This window comes from Trematomus bernacchii, unplaced genomic scaffold (assembly GCF_902827165.1).
Source record: "Trematomus bernacchii unplaced genomic scaffold, fTreBer1.1, whole genome shotgun sequence".
NCBI classification, from domain to species: Eukaryota; Metazoa; Chordata; class Actinopteri; order Perciformes; family Nototheniidae; genus Trematomus; species Trematomus bernacchii.
This window is the reverse complement of record NW_022988043.1, coordinates 1,069,316-1,084,544: the sequence shown is the minus strand read 5'-3', so window position 1 is coordinate 1,084,544 and position 15,229 is coordinate 1,069,316. Positions and strand designations below refer to the sequence as shown.

The 15,229-nt window shown below is 43.0% G+C and overlaps 1 protein-coding gene across 1 annotated transcript; it reads right to left on the bottom strand.

Moving 5' to 3' along the window:
• Positions 1–1,738: 1,738 nt before the first annotated feature.
• Positions 1,739–7,598, bottom strand: LOC117473133 (aquaporin-3-like). The gene is made up of 6 exons (XM_034118628.1): positions 7,409–7,598; positions 4,022–4,148; positions 3,673–3,810; positions 3,405–3,520; positions 3,066–3,283; positions 1,739–2,929 (listed from the first exon to the last, which is right to left on the bottom strand). Exons 1-6 carry the CDS (start codon positions 7,514–7,516, stop codon positions 2,728–2,730), a joined length of 909 nt encoding a protein of 302 aa, XP_033974519.1. The 5' UTR covers positions 7,517–7,598; the 3' UTR covers positions 1,739–2,727.
• Positions 7,599–15,229: the final 7,631 nt, after the last annotated feature.

Below are 15,229 nucleotides of genomic sequence, written 5' to 3'. Positions count from 1 at the left end.
CTCTGGCAGGACTCTGGCCTTGGGGATATGATGGAGATGTTTCAGGTATACCAGGTAGCAGAAGGACTATACTTGGTATGTGGGATGCTATATTGAGCGCATAATACAGGTTTAACATGAAAGCATTCTCTTTTGGGGGCCTTTTTGTAAACCCGGTATGCCTCTTGCAACATCATATGATGTTAAAAGCTTTGCCTTCCAGATTACTAACGTCCACATACATTTTTCATTGTACAGCTGAGTACCCGCTAAAACAAGCAATTGTATTTTATTACTTTTTATGGGTGGTAACAACATGTTGGCTTATCGTTGTTAGATTTTGGCAAACGTTAGATTTCATATTTAAAGGCATTGATTCCCCAGTAATGTCTATGTAGTTGAAATAAGCGGTTAAATAAGGTTGGATGAATATGGCTAGCTGCTACATCTGGAGCTAAGTGAATCCTACGGACCTCAAAATAATGATTCAATAATAAAAATGGCAAGGATTTACCGAGACAATATCTTACAGAGCCATAATACATCAAACCTGATCTGATGTTAGAATTCCACCAGAGCCTCTGGCGGGATACTGTGGGATACCTTGCAAGGCGGCTGAAGACAGAAAACACATGGTGAGAGCTGTTTGTCTCAGCTCTTTCAACCATGGTGGCAGGTTTGCACATTTTAGTCCATTAACTGAAAATGGTGTACCTCACAATAATGCTTACAAGTTTCCAAAGCCCAGTTAAGATATTTTCGAATAATTTCTTTAATTCAAGGAAACCATTAGGTCTTGATATTTCATTGTGGCTTTCGGCTTCACTGCTATCACCTTGAAGAAACTTGAAATGTTTATATCATTGCCTATTGCGAGGAACTGTTTTGAATATTCCTCCTTCTGTGTTTAAGATGTATACCACCATTGTAGGATCTGGGTTTGAATAGCTTTGCAAAGCATAAAGACTGGAAGCAGGGGAAAGTAGCCTGACAAACCTTCATTGCTGATGTTTGGCAAACCTTTCAATAGCAGTGACAACAGCAGTCATTTTTAACAACCTGTTGAATCTTAGTACAGTGTTTCCCCTCTTTATACCTTTTGGTAACCCTCAAAGCAAACAGCATTAGGATTATCTTGAATTTTCCAAAGTATTTTGCTTGTAATAATAACAGTAGATTATGTTTTTCCCTCTGGCTAAGGCTTGGTTATGCACTACAAGGAGGGGAAAGTAAGCTCAGTATTAGTCATTTTGATTCATTGGGATTTTATTGGTCTCCCTTTGTTATCATGAAGAAGAAAGGGAACTCGAGCTGCTTTTAAGTGACCTGCTCTGACCTGTTGCATGTAATTAAATAATACTGCTGATTTATACTGGAAAAAGACCAGGAATATTTAAGCCTGCATGTTTCCATATCTTGATTATAGGTGGCAAGTGGGCAATATTTTCTATCAAAATGAACCCTTGCCTTATTTGATTTATGCTAAAGGTGGGCAGCCCAGTTCTGGTTTTTGGATACTGAGGTTTGCTTGGAAATAAAGTGAAGCCTTTAAATAGCAGTGCAAAGTACTGCTTTCCACTGCATAATAAGGGAGCAAGTCTCCTTTTGGAAACATAACATCATTATTAGAGAACAGCTGAGCGAATGGAGTGACTGCTCTGTTTCCTGCTTTGCTAATTTACGACCCGGCTGGTTCATTCTCTAAACCGTCACTTCTGTTGTAAATGCACAACACAAGAACGTAACATGATCCACGTGCAACAATCAAGAACAAAACTTTATTGTATAAGTACAAAAGCATTTCTCCTTAACCTACATACAATCTACCAAGGTGCTCACAGTCCAGTTTATCACCCAAACATCAACAGTCATAAGGAAGACAGATGTCAATAAAAACTTCATAAGAATGTAGTGGTAGTACTTAAAAAAAACACAGTCATTTGTTAATACATATATGATATTTTTCAAGCATGAAATTAGAAAGCTAAATGTTTTCTTGTGATTACATTTAAGTCATAGAAAGGTTAATGTTTTCTAGCTGACATATCACAATAATTCTAAGCTAGTTTAACAATTCCTGGTTATGGCTTTTACAGGGAAAAAAGAGTGTTTATCAAAAGAAAGCCGCTGGCTGCTTTTAGATAGCTATGGTACAGTGAAGAATTTCGTGGGAAGGATTTACGACTATCATATGTAAGCTTTACACAAAAATGTTGACTTTAACGAATAACATGAACATGGAGTCATTTCACTAGCTTTTAAAAAATAAACGCTATTCGTCAATGTGATCTTTTATTTTGAAGTTTGAAATTTGAAATTTCCCAATTTCCTGACAACTTCCAGGAATTAAAATGTTAACATTGAAAGGTTCTGGACTGAAAAATGTATGTCTTATTACAAGTTTTCAAATATTATTTAAAAAAAAATAGGTACAACGCATTCAATACTGTTAAAACTGGAGAGCTATAGACGTTAAGATCCAAATGTTCATCTCCTAAAAGAATTAATGTAATTCTGTGTTTATGAAGTTGTGTTTCTCTCACTCGCACACAATCGTTCTCTACAATATAATACAATACATTTGTCATGAAAAAAGAATGGCCCTTTTCCCCAATCACAGCTTATTTGGGAAATATCTAAACAGCTGTGAAGATTATTAGTAAAAAACATTTGTGGCCGGAAGGTACATTTCTGGGGTGTTGGTATTTACAGAAAGCGCATATTTTGCTGTGTAGCTCTCTTGCACGCTCAGAGATGTTCTTTGCTAGTGTTATTTGTTTTGTCATTGGAGTTGACATTGGTGAGTCGGACATTCTCCTCCTTTGACCTTTTCTGGTCACGATATTCTCCCTCCGTATGAAAGCCGACCATCACCTGGTAGATTATCACACCAACAATGGTGCCAATGAAAGGGGCGAAAACAGGTACAAGGAACCAGCCGTTTCTAACCCTACGGAGAGACAAACAAAAAGTTAATTATACAAGAAAATCCCTCTGTCCTGAAATAACAAGGTCAATAGATAGAGAGCACTTTAAGAGTATCACAAGTTCACATAAACACAATTATTAAAAATCTTTTAACTTACGTGAAAACCTCACTGCCCCACCCAGCCATAGCGGTGAAAATACGTGGTCCAAGATCTCTGGCAGGATTTACAGCATAGCCAGAGTTAAAGCCCATGGACAACCCAATGACCAGAACCACAAATCCCACAGTGAAGGCCTCCAGCCCCTGGGGGATGGGGTTGTTGTGTGGATCCACAATTGCCAGAATGCAAACAATCAGTGCTGCTGTGCCGATTATCTATGTAGCGGAGGGGAACATGTAAGAGGAAATTGTGAGTTGGACACCTGAGTTGTATAACCTATATTTGTCAAGTTTGAATTCAGTTTATGAGAGCTGTTTTCACATTTTAAATGGGTACCTGATCAAAGAAGCCATTGACAAGGGTGAGATGTTTTCCAGGGTATGTAGCAAAAATGCCAGCGGTGGCTCTAGGCCCAGTCACATTAAAACTTCCAGGAATGTCCCACAGGGCATCTAAAAGACAAACAAAAAAAGAAAAGCATAAAACATTTTATATTTGGACTGTTGTTCAAATGTTGTATATTTCACATCTGTTTATATACTGTAAATGGTCGTAACAAGATTAATTTTTTAAATGTCGCTCCATCTCTAAAGCCATCCCTTACCGTAGTACATGCCGAATATGATAGCTGCGCCGAAGTAAGCACCGATTGTCTGAAAGAGGAAGTACATGGGGAACTTTCTCCAGGGCTCTCTTCCGAGCAGGCACATGGCAAAGGTCACTGCTGGATTTAAATGGCCCCCTGCAAATGTACAGTGTGACAGTAGGTCAGTGCATTTTATAAACCAAACCTAAAGGCAACATCATTACCTAATTATAGAAAAAAATGCAGACTCCCAGAACTGGCTGAAAAGGGTTACATTTTTACATTATTCTGATTAGGGAGTTATTCTCATGCAGCAAAAATAATACCAATTGAGTCATGTTCAATCATAATATTGAATTATATGTACCTGATATCTGGCCACAGACCAGAATGCCTAGCATGGCAGCAAAGCCGAAGGCAAAGTTGACTGTGAGGAACATGCCATGGGAACCACCGCTCAACACCAGCTGGGCCACAGCACCACAGCCGAACATCTGAAGAGAGAATAAAAAAACAGGTTTATGCTTGGCTCCAAAAACGTCTTGTGCACATAATAGCTTAAGTAGTTTCCTTTGTTGGGACAAGTAATCTGATGATGTGATGGGTGCTGTGTGTGATATTGAGGTGTTATTTGAAAGAAATACAAAGGCCTTTTGAATGTCTAGTGCCCATTTTGCACACAAACCATGACCTAGTCTCAGACTTGTATAAAGAAAAAACATGAATACTGTACATTTAGTGCTTAGTCAGGCCATCGAGGTCAAGCCAAGGAGTGAAATTAGACAATGTGACGTTAATCAGTGAAACCGTTTAGAACAAAGACCCATTATATAAGCTCTTCTTAGAATTATATCAGCTCCATTGTGTTTGTAATGGCACACGAGAGTACAGTATGTCATTTCTACTGCTACTGCCCAGCTGATTTGTCTGGGAAGCGGAAAACACAGGTTGGTTTCTACTTGAGGGATGAGGGAAAAGAGAAAAACATATGTTTAAGGGCAAGGGGACTAATTCTGTCAAATGAAGAAGGATTTAAGAACATGTTGCCTTTAGATGTTAACTCTGCCAAACAGGTGCCATACTGTTTATTCTGCACACTGTGTGATTATCTGTGTGTGTGTGTGTGCTCATCGTATGTGTTTAGCAAGAGTAATATTGTGTGGTCCATGTCTAGGCTTCTGCTCTGTAAGCCCCCTGATGAGGATGCTTTTCAGTCAGACCGCAGGACTCAAATGTTGAGGTTCGCTTGAGGGGAACCACACTCAGAAGGACTGGCGCCTGAGGGGAGTTCATCATCACTGGGCTCAGTCTAAACTCTTTTCCAACCCTTATCCAGCCAGACATTACTGGAAGAATACTTCATAAATATTAGAATGTGCTTAGCTTACTTTTTTTGGAGCGTGGGGGAAAGGCAGATGTTTTGCCATGATAGGCTTGTGTGATGTGACAATAAAAATAAAAATACTCAAGACTTTTCACTTCAGAGTTTTTTCTTAATGTCGGAGGCATCGGATTACAAAGATAGTAAGAGCTAGTAAGAGCCAATTTACTTACTTGGATCACATTCTTCTAGAAAGGTCAGTCTCTGAATCTGTGAGCCAACCGTATTATCTTAACTCTGAAGTACTCATTCGCTAATGTGTGTTCCCTCTGTTGAATTATTCCAACAACTTGCTGTGTTGCTGCTATAATGTTGTAGTTAGTTAACAGCACCCCACCACCTCCTCAGCCAACATTCAATTGGCTGCTTTAGCTTGCACGCATCCATGCAGCTACTCCCAGCTTTTAGCACAGCCGGGGAGCTTATAAAAGAAAACCCCACAGTAGCCAGTCTACTAAAACACATATTTGGAAATTGTTTAGGAGCTGAAGGCAAAACTAAAAGAAATTGCTGGCCTGGAACCAATTTCTAAAACAGTACCTGTGTGATGATGAAGAGCCTTAAACCCCCCTGCGGCTACTCAAGGCACGGACATTGGTTTGAAGTGCACATTGTGAAAGTGCATTGAGGGGGTTAACAAAACAGTCACAGTAAGATAACCAAAGACAATAACTGCCTATAGGTGACCTTCAAGGACATACTTTCAAAGCCCCTTTATAGTGACCTATACCGGACTAGACAAACCACTATGCTGACATCAGCCTGTAGGCACATGATGTCTTCAGCATGACCTGAGTTCAGAAACATCCTGTTTAATGCTTCGAACATGTTGCTAGGAGATAGGGAAACATGCCAAGAATGCCAAATCAATGCGTTCAAAGAGTTAAACACACCTACTGTACACACACCCTCACACACGTCACCTATCCTAGTAGATGATTTCCAAAAAAGCAGTTTGACTTGTTGAGTTTGTCCCTAGTAAAACAAATATTTTGACACGCTGATATTTGGAGACAGATTATTTCAAAGGGAGAGAGAGAATATCTCTGATGGGAATGATGTCAGTCACGCCTGTGATGTGCTGCCTTTTGTTCTGCCATGACTCTCCCAGTGCTGCCATCCACATGTGTCACCATTAAATTACTCTGCTGCACCTTTCTATCACATAACATGCTAAATGTCTGACTAACAACAATAAGTAAATATGTTCAGTCCTTAGCTCTTATAAAGTAAGAAGTTGACCTTTGCACATCTGTGTTTATCTGTGTTTACAATGTATTCATTTATATATTATATTGTGCTAATTGAAATTCTGTCTAAGGTGTAATGGAGGGAAATATATATGAATGAAATATATATGACATCTTTTAAATAAATTGTAAGATTCACTTGGATTGTGTTTCAGAATAAAATGTTCACTTGCATTAAAAGTACCACGCTTCTATGCCTTTAGAAATGGCATTGTTTATCCCTGAAAATGAGTCACTAAACTCACCACAGCCACACTTTACTTTTAAACCATTACAAGAGCCTTTAGGTTGCCCACTAAGCTGGTGTATTTAAAGTATTTAAATTAAATGACAAGTTTCTGCCAACACAGGCTTAGTAGAAACCATTTGATTGAAGAGTAGCCTTTGTTATCAGTGTAGATAACCTTGCCTATGGATCTCTTTTACTGAATTAACAAAGCAAGTGTCTGTTTATGCTACAGTGCAACAATGTTCATATGATCCTTTCAAATGAAAACAGCTTTTATATATTAATATGGCTAACTTAAACAACTACTGATGTTTGAAAGTGCAGTTTGCAACTTATTGCCTTTGATACTGACTTATTATTTAGCCTTGACATTATTATGCACTTTGACAACACACAAAAACCAAATTAAATAATAATAGGATGTCATGAGGTCTTGGTTCCGGGATCACAGCTTCCAAGCAATTATAGGTGTCATCTTAAAACCTCCTTTGTCTACAAAGCATCAAGTCCTGAACAACCTGTTACTTACCTGTTTGTTCTGAACTCATTAAACTCAATTTATACTCTGTTTGAAGTCTATCAATGGTTTATAAATGTCATGTTTCTTTTGCAATCATTCAAACACGATACAATAAGAATGCTGTCATATGAAGGGTTATTGATCATATTGCAACATCAGAAGAAAATGGAATGGTAAATTAAAGAGGAGAGGATAAAGTTCAGCTATTATAAATGTACACGTACATAATGTTGATGGTATAACCACTTCATTTAAAGCTTGATAGCTCTTTTAAAATGTCAATTTTCACAACAATCTATTTGTTTTTAGATGGATAGATAGATTTAGATGATACGGTGTAAGTGCCATGCAAACACACACACACACACACTTACCACAAGGATGAGGGTTCCAAGACATTCTGCCAGGGCCTGGCGCAGCAGCAGGTTTCGGATCTGAAAGAACTGGGATATTTTTTCCAAATACACCTTCTGTCTGCCCATGTTTTCTTTCTGGAGGCTGATAGGACTTTGAGAAGCGAGATGGATGTAGTTCTGAGTGACTGTGAAGCTGGGAGGACTGGGCTCCTCTTATATAGGCAAGACAGGCTTGGTTAGGGGCCCCACCCTCTGCCCCACACCTCCCTTTCTGTTACAGGGTGATTCAGAGGTATTCTCACTGGTACACTTTCGCCCTCTCACGCACGCACGCATGCACGCACACACACACAGCTTCATTTACCTATTTCAGTACATACATGATACTTCAGCTTCTTTCAAAAACATGCCTTTTCAAAACCATAGCTTCCCCAAGTGTAATCTGGTTATCAGCAGCTACAAAAATATATTATTTGTGATGAGTCTTCTTTCTCAATCTAAATTAGATTTTTTAAAAGGTCCCTTTATAATAAGTGGTATGTGTACAGTATATATATTTGATTTTGATGACATGCAATTAAGTTTACTTTGAATGTTATTTTGCACACTTAACAAATCTATTTGCCACCCTCAACATTTAGCATTAGATACTGAGTGCTCTAAATCTGCTAAATCATAAATTCAACTTTTCTATTATCTACTTTTTGTAGATTTGAGGTCAGTTCCTAAGATTAGTCTCTGATTATGCAATTGAGTAATATAGATAAACATAAGGAGAACCGCCTGCACTGCAAAATCCTCTAAACAGTAAATGGAGCCTTTATCAACCTTAATCCAACAATCTGCCTTTTACATTTTTATTTTCATAACATAATGATTAGTCTAACTTTAACCCAAATTCCAGTCTTAAAATACCCCCTTTGAAATATGCCAGATGCCCCTAATTTCACATCATTATGAATATATTGTCAGGGTTGAGTGAAGCAGGCAGGACCCAAATGCAGATTTAAACAGAAAATACCTTTATTTCAAGGCTAATGTAACAAACAGAACTCTTCCCTGTGAACACAGTCAAAGACAAACAAGGATCTAACAATGACAGACAGAAAAAACAGAACTTAAATGCACACAAGACTAATCACACAAACAAGACACAGGTGAGGAGGGAGGAGAAAACACAGGGGCACAAGGTGAACACAATCGGGTAATCAGGCAGGAGGGAACACAGGGTGTTTCTCAATCGCGAGTACGCTTGCTTGGTAGCACATGTCTGCCGAGCATCTTGCTTCAGAAGCGAGGCAAGAATACTTCCTGCCATTCGGAAAACAAAGAGTGGAACAGGCTAGCAAGTGTGCAGGTGTGCGTCATATGAGAGGCCCCGCCTTACATTTTCCGCCACAGATTTTGGAAATCGGTCCATGCGCAAAGCATTGTGGGGATTTTAAGACCGCGGAGTCTACTCATGTGCAGCCTCGATATTTCTCCAAACGGAGTACGCCGGGCTCGGTAGATTTCCAAGTATGCTGGAGATTGGAACAGTACTTCGGCGGCACTCGATGACGTAGTATGCTTGAAATAGTGGCTCTGCAGCAGCTTTACTCGCGATTGAGAAACACCCACTGAGACAGAAAGCAACAGGCAAGACGGGGGGTGAACACTTTTCAAAATAAAACAGGAAACCAAAGACAGATCAAGACAAGACAAAACACAACACAGACAGATCGTGACATTACCCCCCCCCCCCACAAGGGACGGATCCCAGACGTTCCTAAAAAACAAACAAAGTCCAAAACGTCCAACAGGGTGGGTGGAGGGGGACTGGAGGAGGGACTCGGACGGACATCCCGGGGCAAAGCAGAAGCCGAGAAGGGGGACTCGGGCGGACGGCCCGGGGGCAAAGCAGAGGCCGAGAAGGGTGACTCGGGCGGACGGCCCGGGGGCAAAGCAGAGGCCGAGAAGGGGGACTCGGGCGGACGGCCCAGGGGAACAGCAACAGAGCAGGGAAGTCCGCGGCGGGAAAACTCAGGGGGCCGAAGACAGGGGTGAAGGCCTCGTCGGGGTAAATTAGGGGGCCGGACTCGAGGGAAAAGGCAGCGGCTGGGAAAGTCAGGGGGCCCGGCTCGAGGGCGAAGGCCTCGTCGGGGTAAATTAGGGGGCCGGACTCGAGGGAGAAGGCAGCGGCTGGGAAAGTCAGGGGGCCCGGCTCGAGGGCGAAGGCAGCGGCTGGGAAAGTCAGGGGGCGGGGCTCGAGGGCGAAGGCCGTGGCTGGGGAACTCAGGGGGCCGGGCTCGAGGGCGAAGACCGCGGCTGGGGAACTCAGGGGGCCGGGCTCGAGGGTGAAGGCCACGGCTGGGGAACTCTGGGGGCCGGGCAAGAAGGTGGCGACGGGACAGCTCCAGAGGACGGGCAGGAAGGCAGTACCGGGACAGCTCCGGAGGACGGGCAGGGAGACGGCGTAGGCCGCGATGGGGCCCCTCCGGGGTCAGCTGGATCACCGGAGCAGGAGCACAGGGATCGGGAGCACCGGGAGCTTGAGATGGCGGAACCCCCGGTGGAACAGGAACCGGTGTCGGCCGGACAGGAAACGGAGCCGCCGGGACAGGTGCAAACGGAACCCCCGACGGGACAGGCACAGACGGGACCCCGGACGGGGCAAGGGCTGGTGTCGACTGGACCCCAGACGGAACAAGGGCTGGTGTCGACGGGACCACCGTCGGAACAGGACAAGGTGTCGGCGGATGAGGCGTCAGCAGGACACCCAACAGAACTGGACATGGTGTAGGCGGGACCACTGGCGGGTTAGGATCTGGTGGCAGCGGGACCTCTGACTGAACAGGATTCGGAGCTGGCTGGACCTCCGACGGAACAGGTGTTGGCGGGACTCCCGGCGGGACAGGTGTCGGCGGGACCCCCAACAGGTCAGGGCACGTAGTTGACAGGACTCCCAGCGGAACCCCCAACGAAACAGGACATCGGGTTGGCAGGACCCCCGGCAGAACAGTAGTCGGCGGGACCCCCAACAGGACAGGACACGGAGTTGGCAGGACCCTCAGCGGAACCCCCAACGAAACAGGACAAGGAGTTGGCAGGACCCCGGCGAGACAAGTGACGGCGGGACCCCCAACGGAACAGGACACAGAGTTGACAGGACCCCCAGCGGAACCCCCAACAGGACAGGACACGGAGTTGGCAGGACCCCCGGCAGAACAGTAGACGGCGGGACCCCCAACGGGACAGGACATAGAGTTGGCTGTAGGGCTGTGCAATTAATCGTATTTTAATCGCAATTACGATTTTGGCCTGCCACAATTACGAAAACAGCATAATCGAAAAAAACGATTATTTTGCTTTGCTTGGTTGTGACAGTGCAGTGCAACATATTTGATCTAATTAATTTTAGTCTAATTTATTTGTATTTATCATATTTACGTATGTTTAGTAGCTTGATCTTGTTTATTGGTATTTATTATTTTGATATTATTTATTTAAATGTAAATATAAATGTATCATTTATTTTATTTATTTTTGTATTGGTTTTTCAGTTGAATTATATGTTCAGGGTAATCAACAGTTAAAAAGATACTGTTCAAATTATTATTTGTATTTGTTTTAAAGTTCAATAAATGGATGTTTTCAAAGTCAATGAATAATCGTATTTAATAATCGTGATATCAATTATTGACCAAAATAATCGTGATTATGATTTTTGCCATAATCGCACAGCCCTAGTTGGCAGGATCCCCGGCGAGACAGGACCTCCAACAGGACACGGGGAGCTGGAGTGGGCCGGACCACCGACAGGATACGAGGGGCTGGAGCGGGCCGGAACTTCGACAGGACACAAGGGGCTGGTACTGGAGCCGGAACCATGGCTGCAGGGGCCGGTACTGGAGCCGGAACCATGGCTGCTGGGGCCGGCACTGGAGCCGGAACCATGGCTGCAGGGGCCGGTACTGGAGCCGGAACCATGGCTGCTGGGGCCGGTACTGGAACCGGAACCATGGCTGCAGGGGCCGGTACTGGAGCCGGAACCATGGCTGCTGGGGCCGGCACTGGAGCCGGAACCATGGCTGCTGGGGCCGGTACTGGAGCCGGAACCATGGCTGCTGGGGCCGGTACTGGAGCCAGAACCATGGCTGCTCGGGCCGGTACTGGAGCCGGAACCATGGCTGCTGGGGCCGGTACTGGAGCCGGAACCATGGCTGCTGGGGCCTGTACTGGAGCCGAAAGCATGGCTTCTGGGGCTCGGGCTGCTAACCTGGACTTGCGACTCCTTCTCCTAGGAGCCTTTTGGAGGCTCCGTGGACCTCCAAAAGCCAGACGAGTACCCGAGAACGGATCCTGGACAGGAGCAGGAAATGGGGAAGAAGCAGGGGCTGACTCCAGACAGAACACACCGAGACGTATGGTGTCAGGTTGGGAATTGGGAGGCAGGGGGCTAGCATGCCTGGGGCTAGCAGGCCAGGAATCACATGTCGGGAGGAAGTCCATAATCCAGCCAGGTAAGAACTTCACTAAACATGGCTTCTCTGTTGCCATCTGGTGCGCCTCTGCCAGAGCAGCCTCTTTCTGCTCAACGCTGGACGCTCCCCTCCACCTACTAGCAGAAAGCCAATGAATAGGTACATCTATGTAACTCCACCTCAAATGGATCATCTGCTGGGTCCATCTTTGGTTAGATCCTTCTGTCAGGGTTGAGTGAAGCAGGCAGGACCCAAATGCAGATTTAAACAGAAAATACCTCTATTTCAAGGCTAATGTAACAAACAGAACTCTTCCCTGTGAACACAGTCAAAGACAAACTTGGATCTAACAATGACAGACAGAAAAACCAGAACTTAAATTCACACAAGACTAATCACACAAACAAGACTCAGGTGAGGAGGGAGGAGAAAACACAATCGGGTAATCAGGCAGGAGGGAACACGACAAGCAACAGGCAAGACGGGGGGTGAACACTTTTCAAAATAAAACAGGAAACCAAACACAGATCAAGACAAGACAAAACACAACACAGACAGATCGTGACATATATGTTGGTCTTCATAAGAGTAGAAACAAAACACATACAGTAAGTGCAATGCTTATTTGTTTGCCCGGTTAATTCCCACCCGCTCACATAAATCTTTATCTTTTCCCTTTCTGTCCCTCACCTAATTTTCTCTGTCCTGTTCTTTTGTCCCCGTGTGAAACCTCATCACTACATATTATACCTTCTTTGTCTGCTTTCAAAAGAGGTGTGAGAACATTTGCAGTTTTGAAATCCCACAGATACCCCTTTTCCACCATAGCGGTTCCAGGGCCAGATCTAGGCCAGTGCTCGATAGCGAACCAGTTTTTCCTGTTTCCACCGCAGCGAGTCCGGCTGTCGGCCCTTAAACCTGTTTTGCATTTGGAACCAAAAAACTGCTGTGCAAGAACCAATACCTATTCTGTAGTGGTGGTGAAATACATTATGAACTTGCATTACCTTAACATTAAACCTCTGTGGGCATATCTGTATTTATACACGTGCCAAAGAGAGCTTTATTTAGTTTAGTTTTCAATTACAGAATATCCCTGCTACCTATGAAAACTGAAGTAAGGGACGATAACTTGAATATCTGTGGGAATATTCCACTTCACAGGCATGCAGAATGTTTTTTAATGAGAGCATGGGCATACCATAGTTCATACAAGGCCATAGTACGTGACATATTTCATAATTTAAGGACCCTGAGGCATTCTGAGTCAGTCTTAACACAAGCGTCAAACCGACATGCGTAATGAATGTTGCGCAACCTTTCACAAAAAGCTGTTTCAATGTAGTCTCAATTGAGAAGGGAGGGGCTGAAGGAGATGACTGGTTCATCAAAATGTTATTCCCATCTGTATCATACAGGGATGTTAACTCCAATTTCGGTATAATAAATGTATGCAATCCAAATCGACAACAGTAATACATTTGATAATTTAACAAGAATTACATTCAACTTTGTGGTGCGTTAGGGTTTCTCAGCTTGACAGGGGTTATCACTGCATACCAGTGCATGCCCATGAACAGTGATAAGTAGTTATAGGAAATAAGCATTATTTTGTATGAAACTTTTCAGTTATACTGCATTATCCCATTATCCTGTGGTGCATATATGTGGTCAAGTCCTAAATTCCTCTGGTATCGGCTCAAACATTTGAATGTACTAGTAATTATCTTGCCAGGGTTGCCATCTTCTACAAAGATAGATTGAGGGGTGTGCTTTTATTTATTCTACTTTGCTTTTTTTCTTTCTGATTCAGTTAACCTATTCAGGCCTCCAGAAGGAAATGGCCAGAGGACCTGCATTTTTGGGCCATATGGTTTTGAATCACTTTTCCTGGAATGGTTTGGCTCACATGCAGGACAGTAAATCGGAAATGGAAAAGAATGGTGGTACCCACAAACATAAGGGAAAGCTATTGAACCAACATGAATTTCTATGCATTTTCGGAAATAACAACTCCGTTTTCTAAAGTTTTGATAAAGTTCCTTTTTTACAAGACTGAGGTCCTTAGGAAATTGCAGTGATCATTGTTGTTTCTGTTTGTGAGTGATGTCCTTATGTCTACCAGATGTGTTTGTCTTCAGCAGGAGTGCCAGTTTGCCAGTTGTTTTCCATCAGAGGCTGGAAGACAGCTTAAGCACAGACAGGTGAAGATAGATTTATATTTCTCAGCCAGATTGAACATGGGGCGGGAGCATACTGCCTTGCGGGCAAAGATTAGGTTAGCAACAAGTACACACTGAAATTAAAGGTCTCAAACACTTCACTGCAGGTCAAGTCCTTAAAGTAGCACATGATAATCTCTACTTCATTTGACAGTACAGCAACAAGCCCCATGGCATGAGTCCCGACTGTGTGAAAGGGAAATCTGAAGTCATGTCAGGTCATGAAATCCCTGAGTAATGCCCAAAGTCACCAGGTTTTGGGATCCAGTAATATTACTTCTCTTGCATCCTCAAATCATTTTCCCAGGATATGTTTTGTAAATGATCAGTGAATCATTCCAGTGAATTTTGGCAAGTTGTGGTTTGCATCCAGACAAAACCTTGACGTGGCAAGTTGATTTAATGATACACGTTAACTGGGAAAAGCTAGCATATTATTGATCATCACATTGTCAAGATTACACAATGTGATTTATAACACTCTCCTTTTTTCCTGGAGAAGGAAACACACACAGTCCTGTGTGTGTGGTTAAGTAAGTCGTCACTGGTACATTGCTACTTTCTCTATAATTATGATGGACTTTAATTGATACAACATGCTTTGTCTGTCAACAGCTGCAGACATAAAACGTATACACATCCTATGACACAGCTGAATGTGTCATCTTGGCACGTTAGTCATTTTATATGCTGTGCTTTTCACCGCTATATTTTTCAGTGACATGACAAACAGACTGTGGATCTATACTGTGCCGTTGACCATCGGATAGATCATTATTTCTTTCCTAAATGTATTAATTTAAAGAAAAAGATTAGGTCATTATTTTCAGTAAGACAATTGCTAATTCAAACCAAATTTTAATTGTAATAAACAAATGCATTAAAGATATGCAGTAAACTAGAAATACCATGTTGCGTTTTGATTTTTCTCCAAACCCTTTGCTCATAACAGAATGTTACAGTGACATCGATTCCGACAATATTTGACTACATTTTATAGCCGTGTTAAACACCTCCCTCACCTGCCTCTCTGATTTTATTGCCTTTCAGTAACAGGTGGTTATCATGAAATCTTACACTAGCCTTGCAGAGGGAGAGAGGGATTGTCACGCAACAAGCTGTCTTTAAGGACCAAAAAGCCTACCTGCATCCAG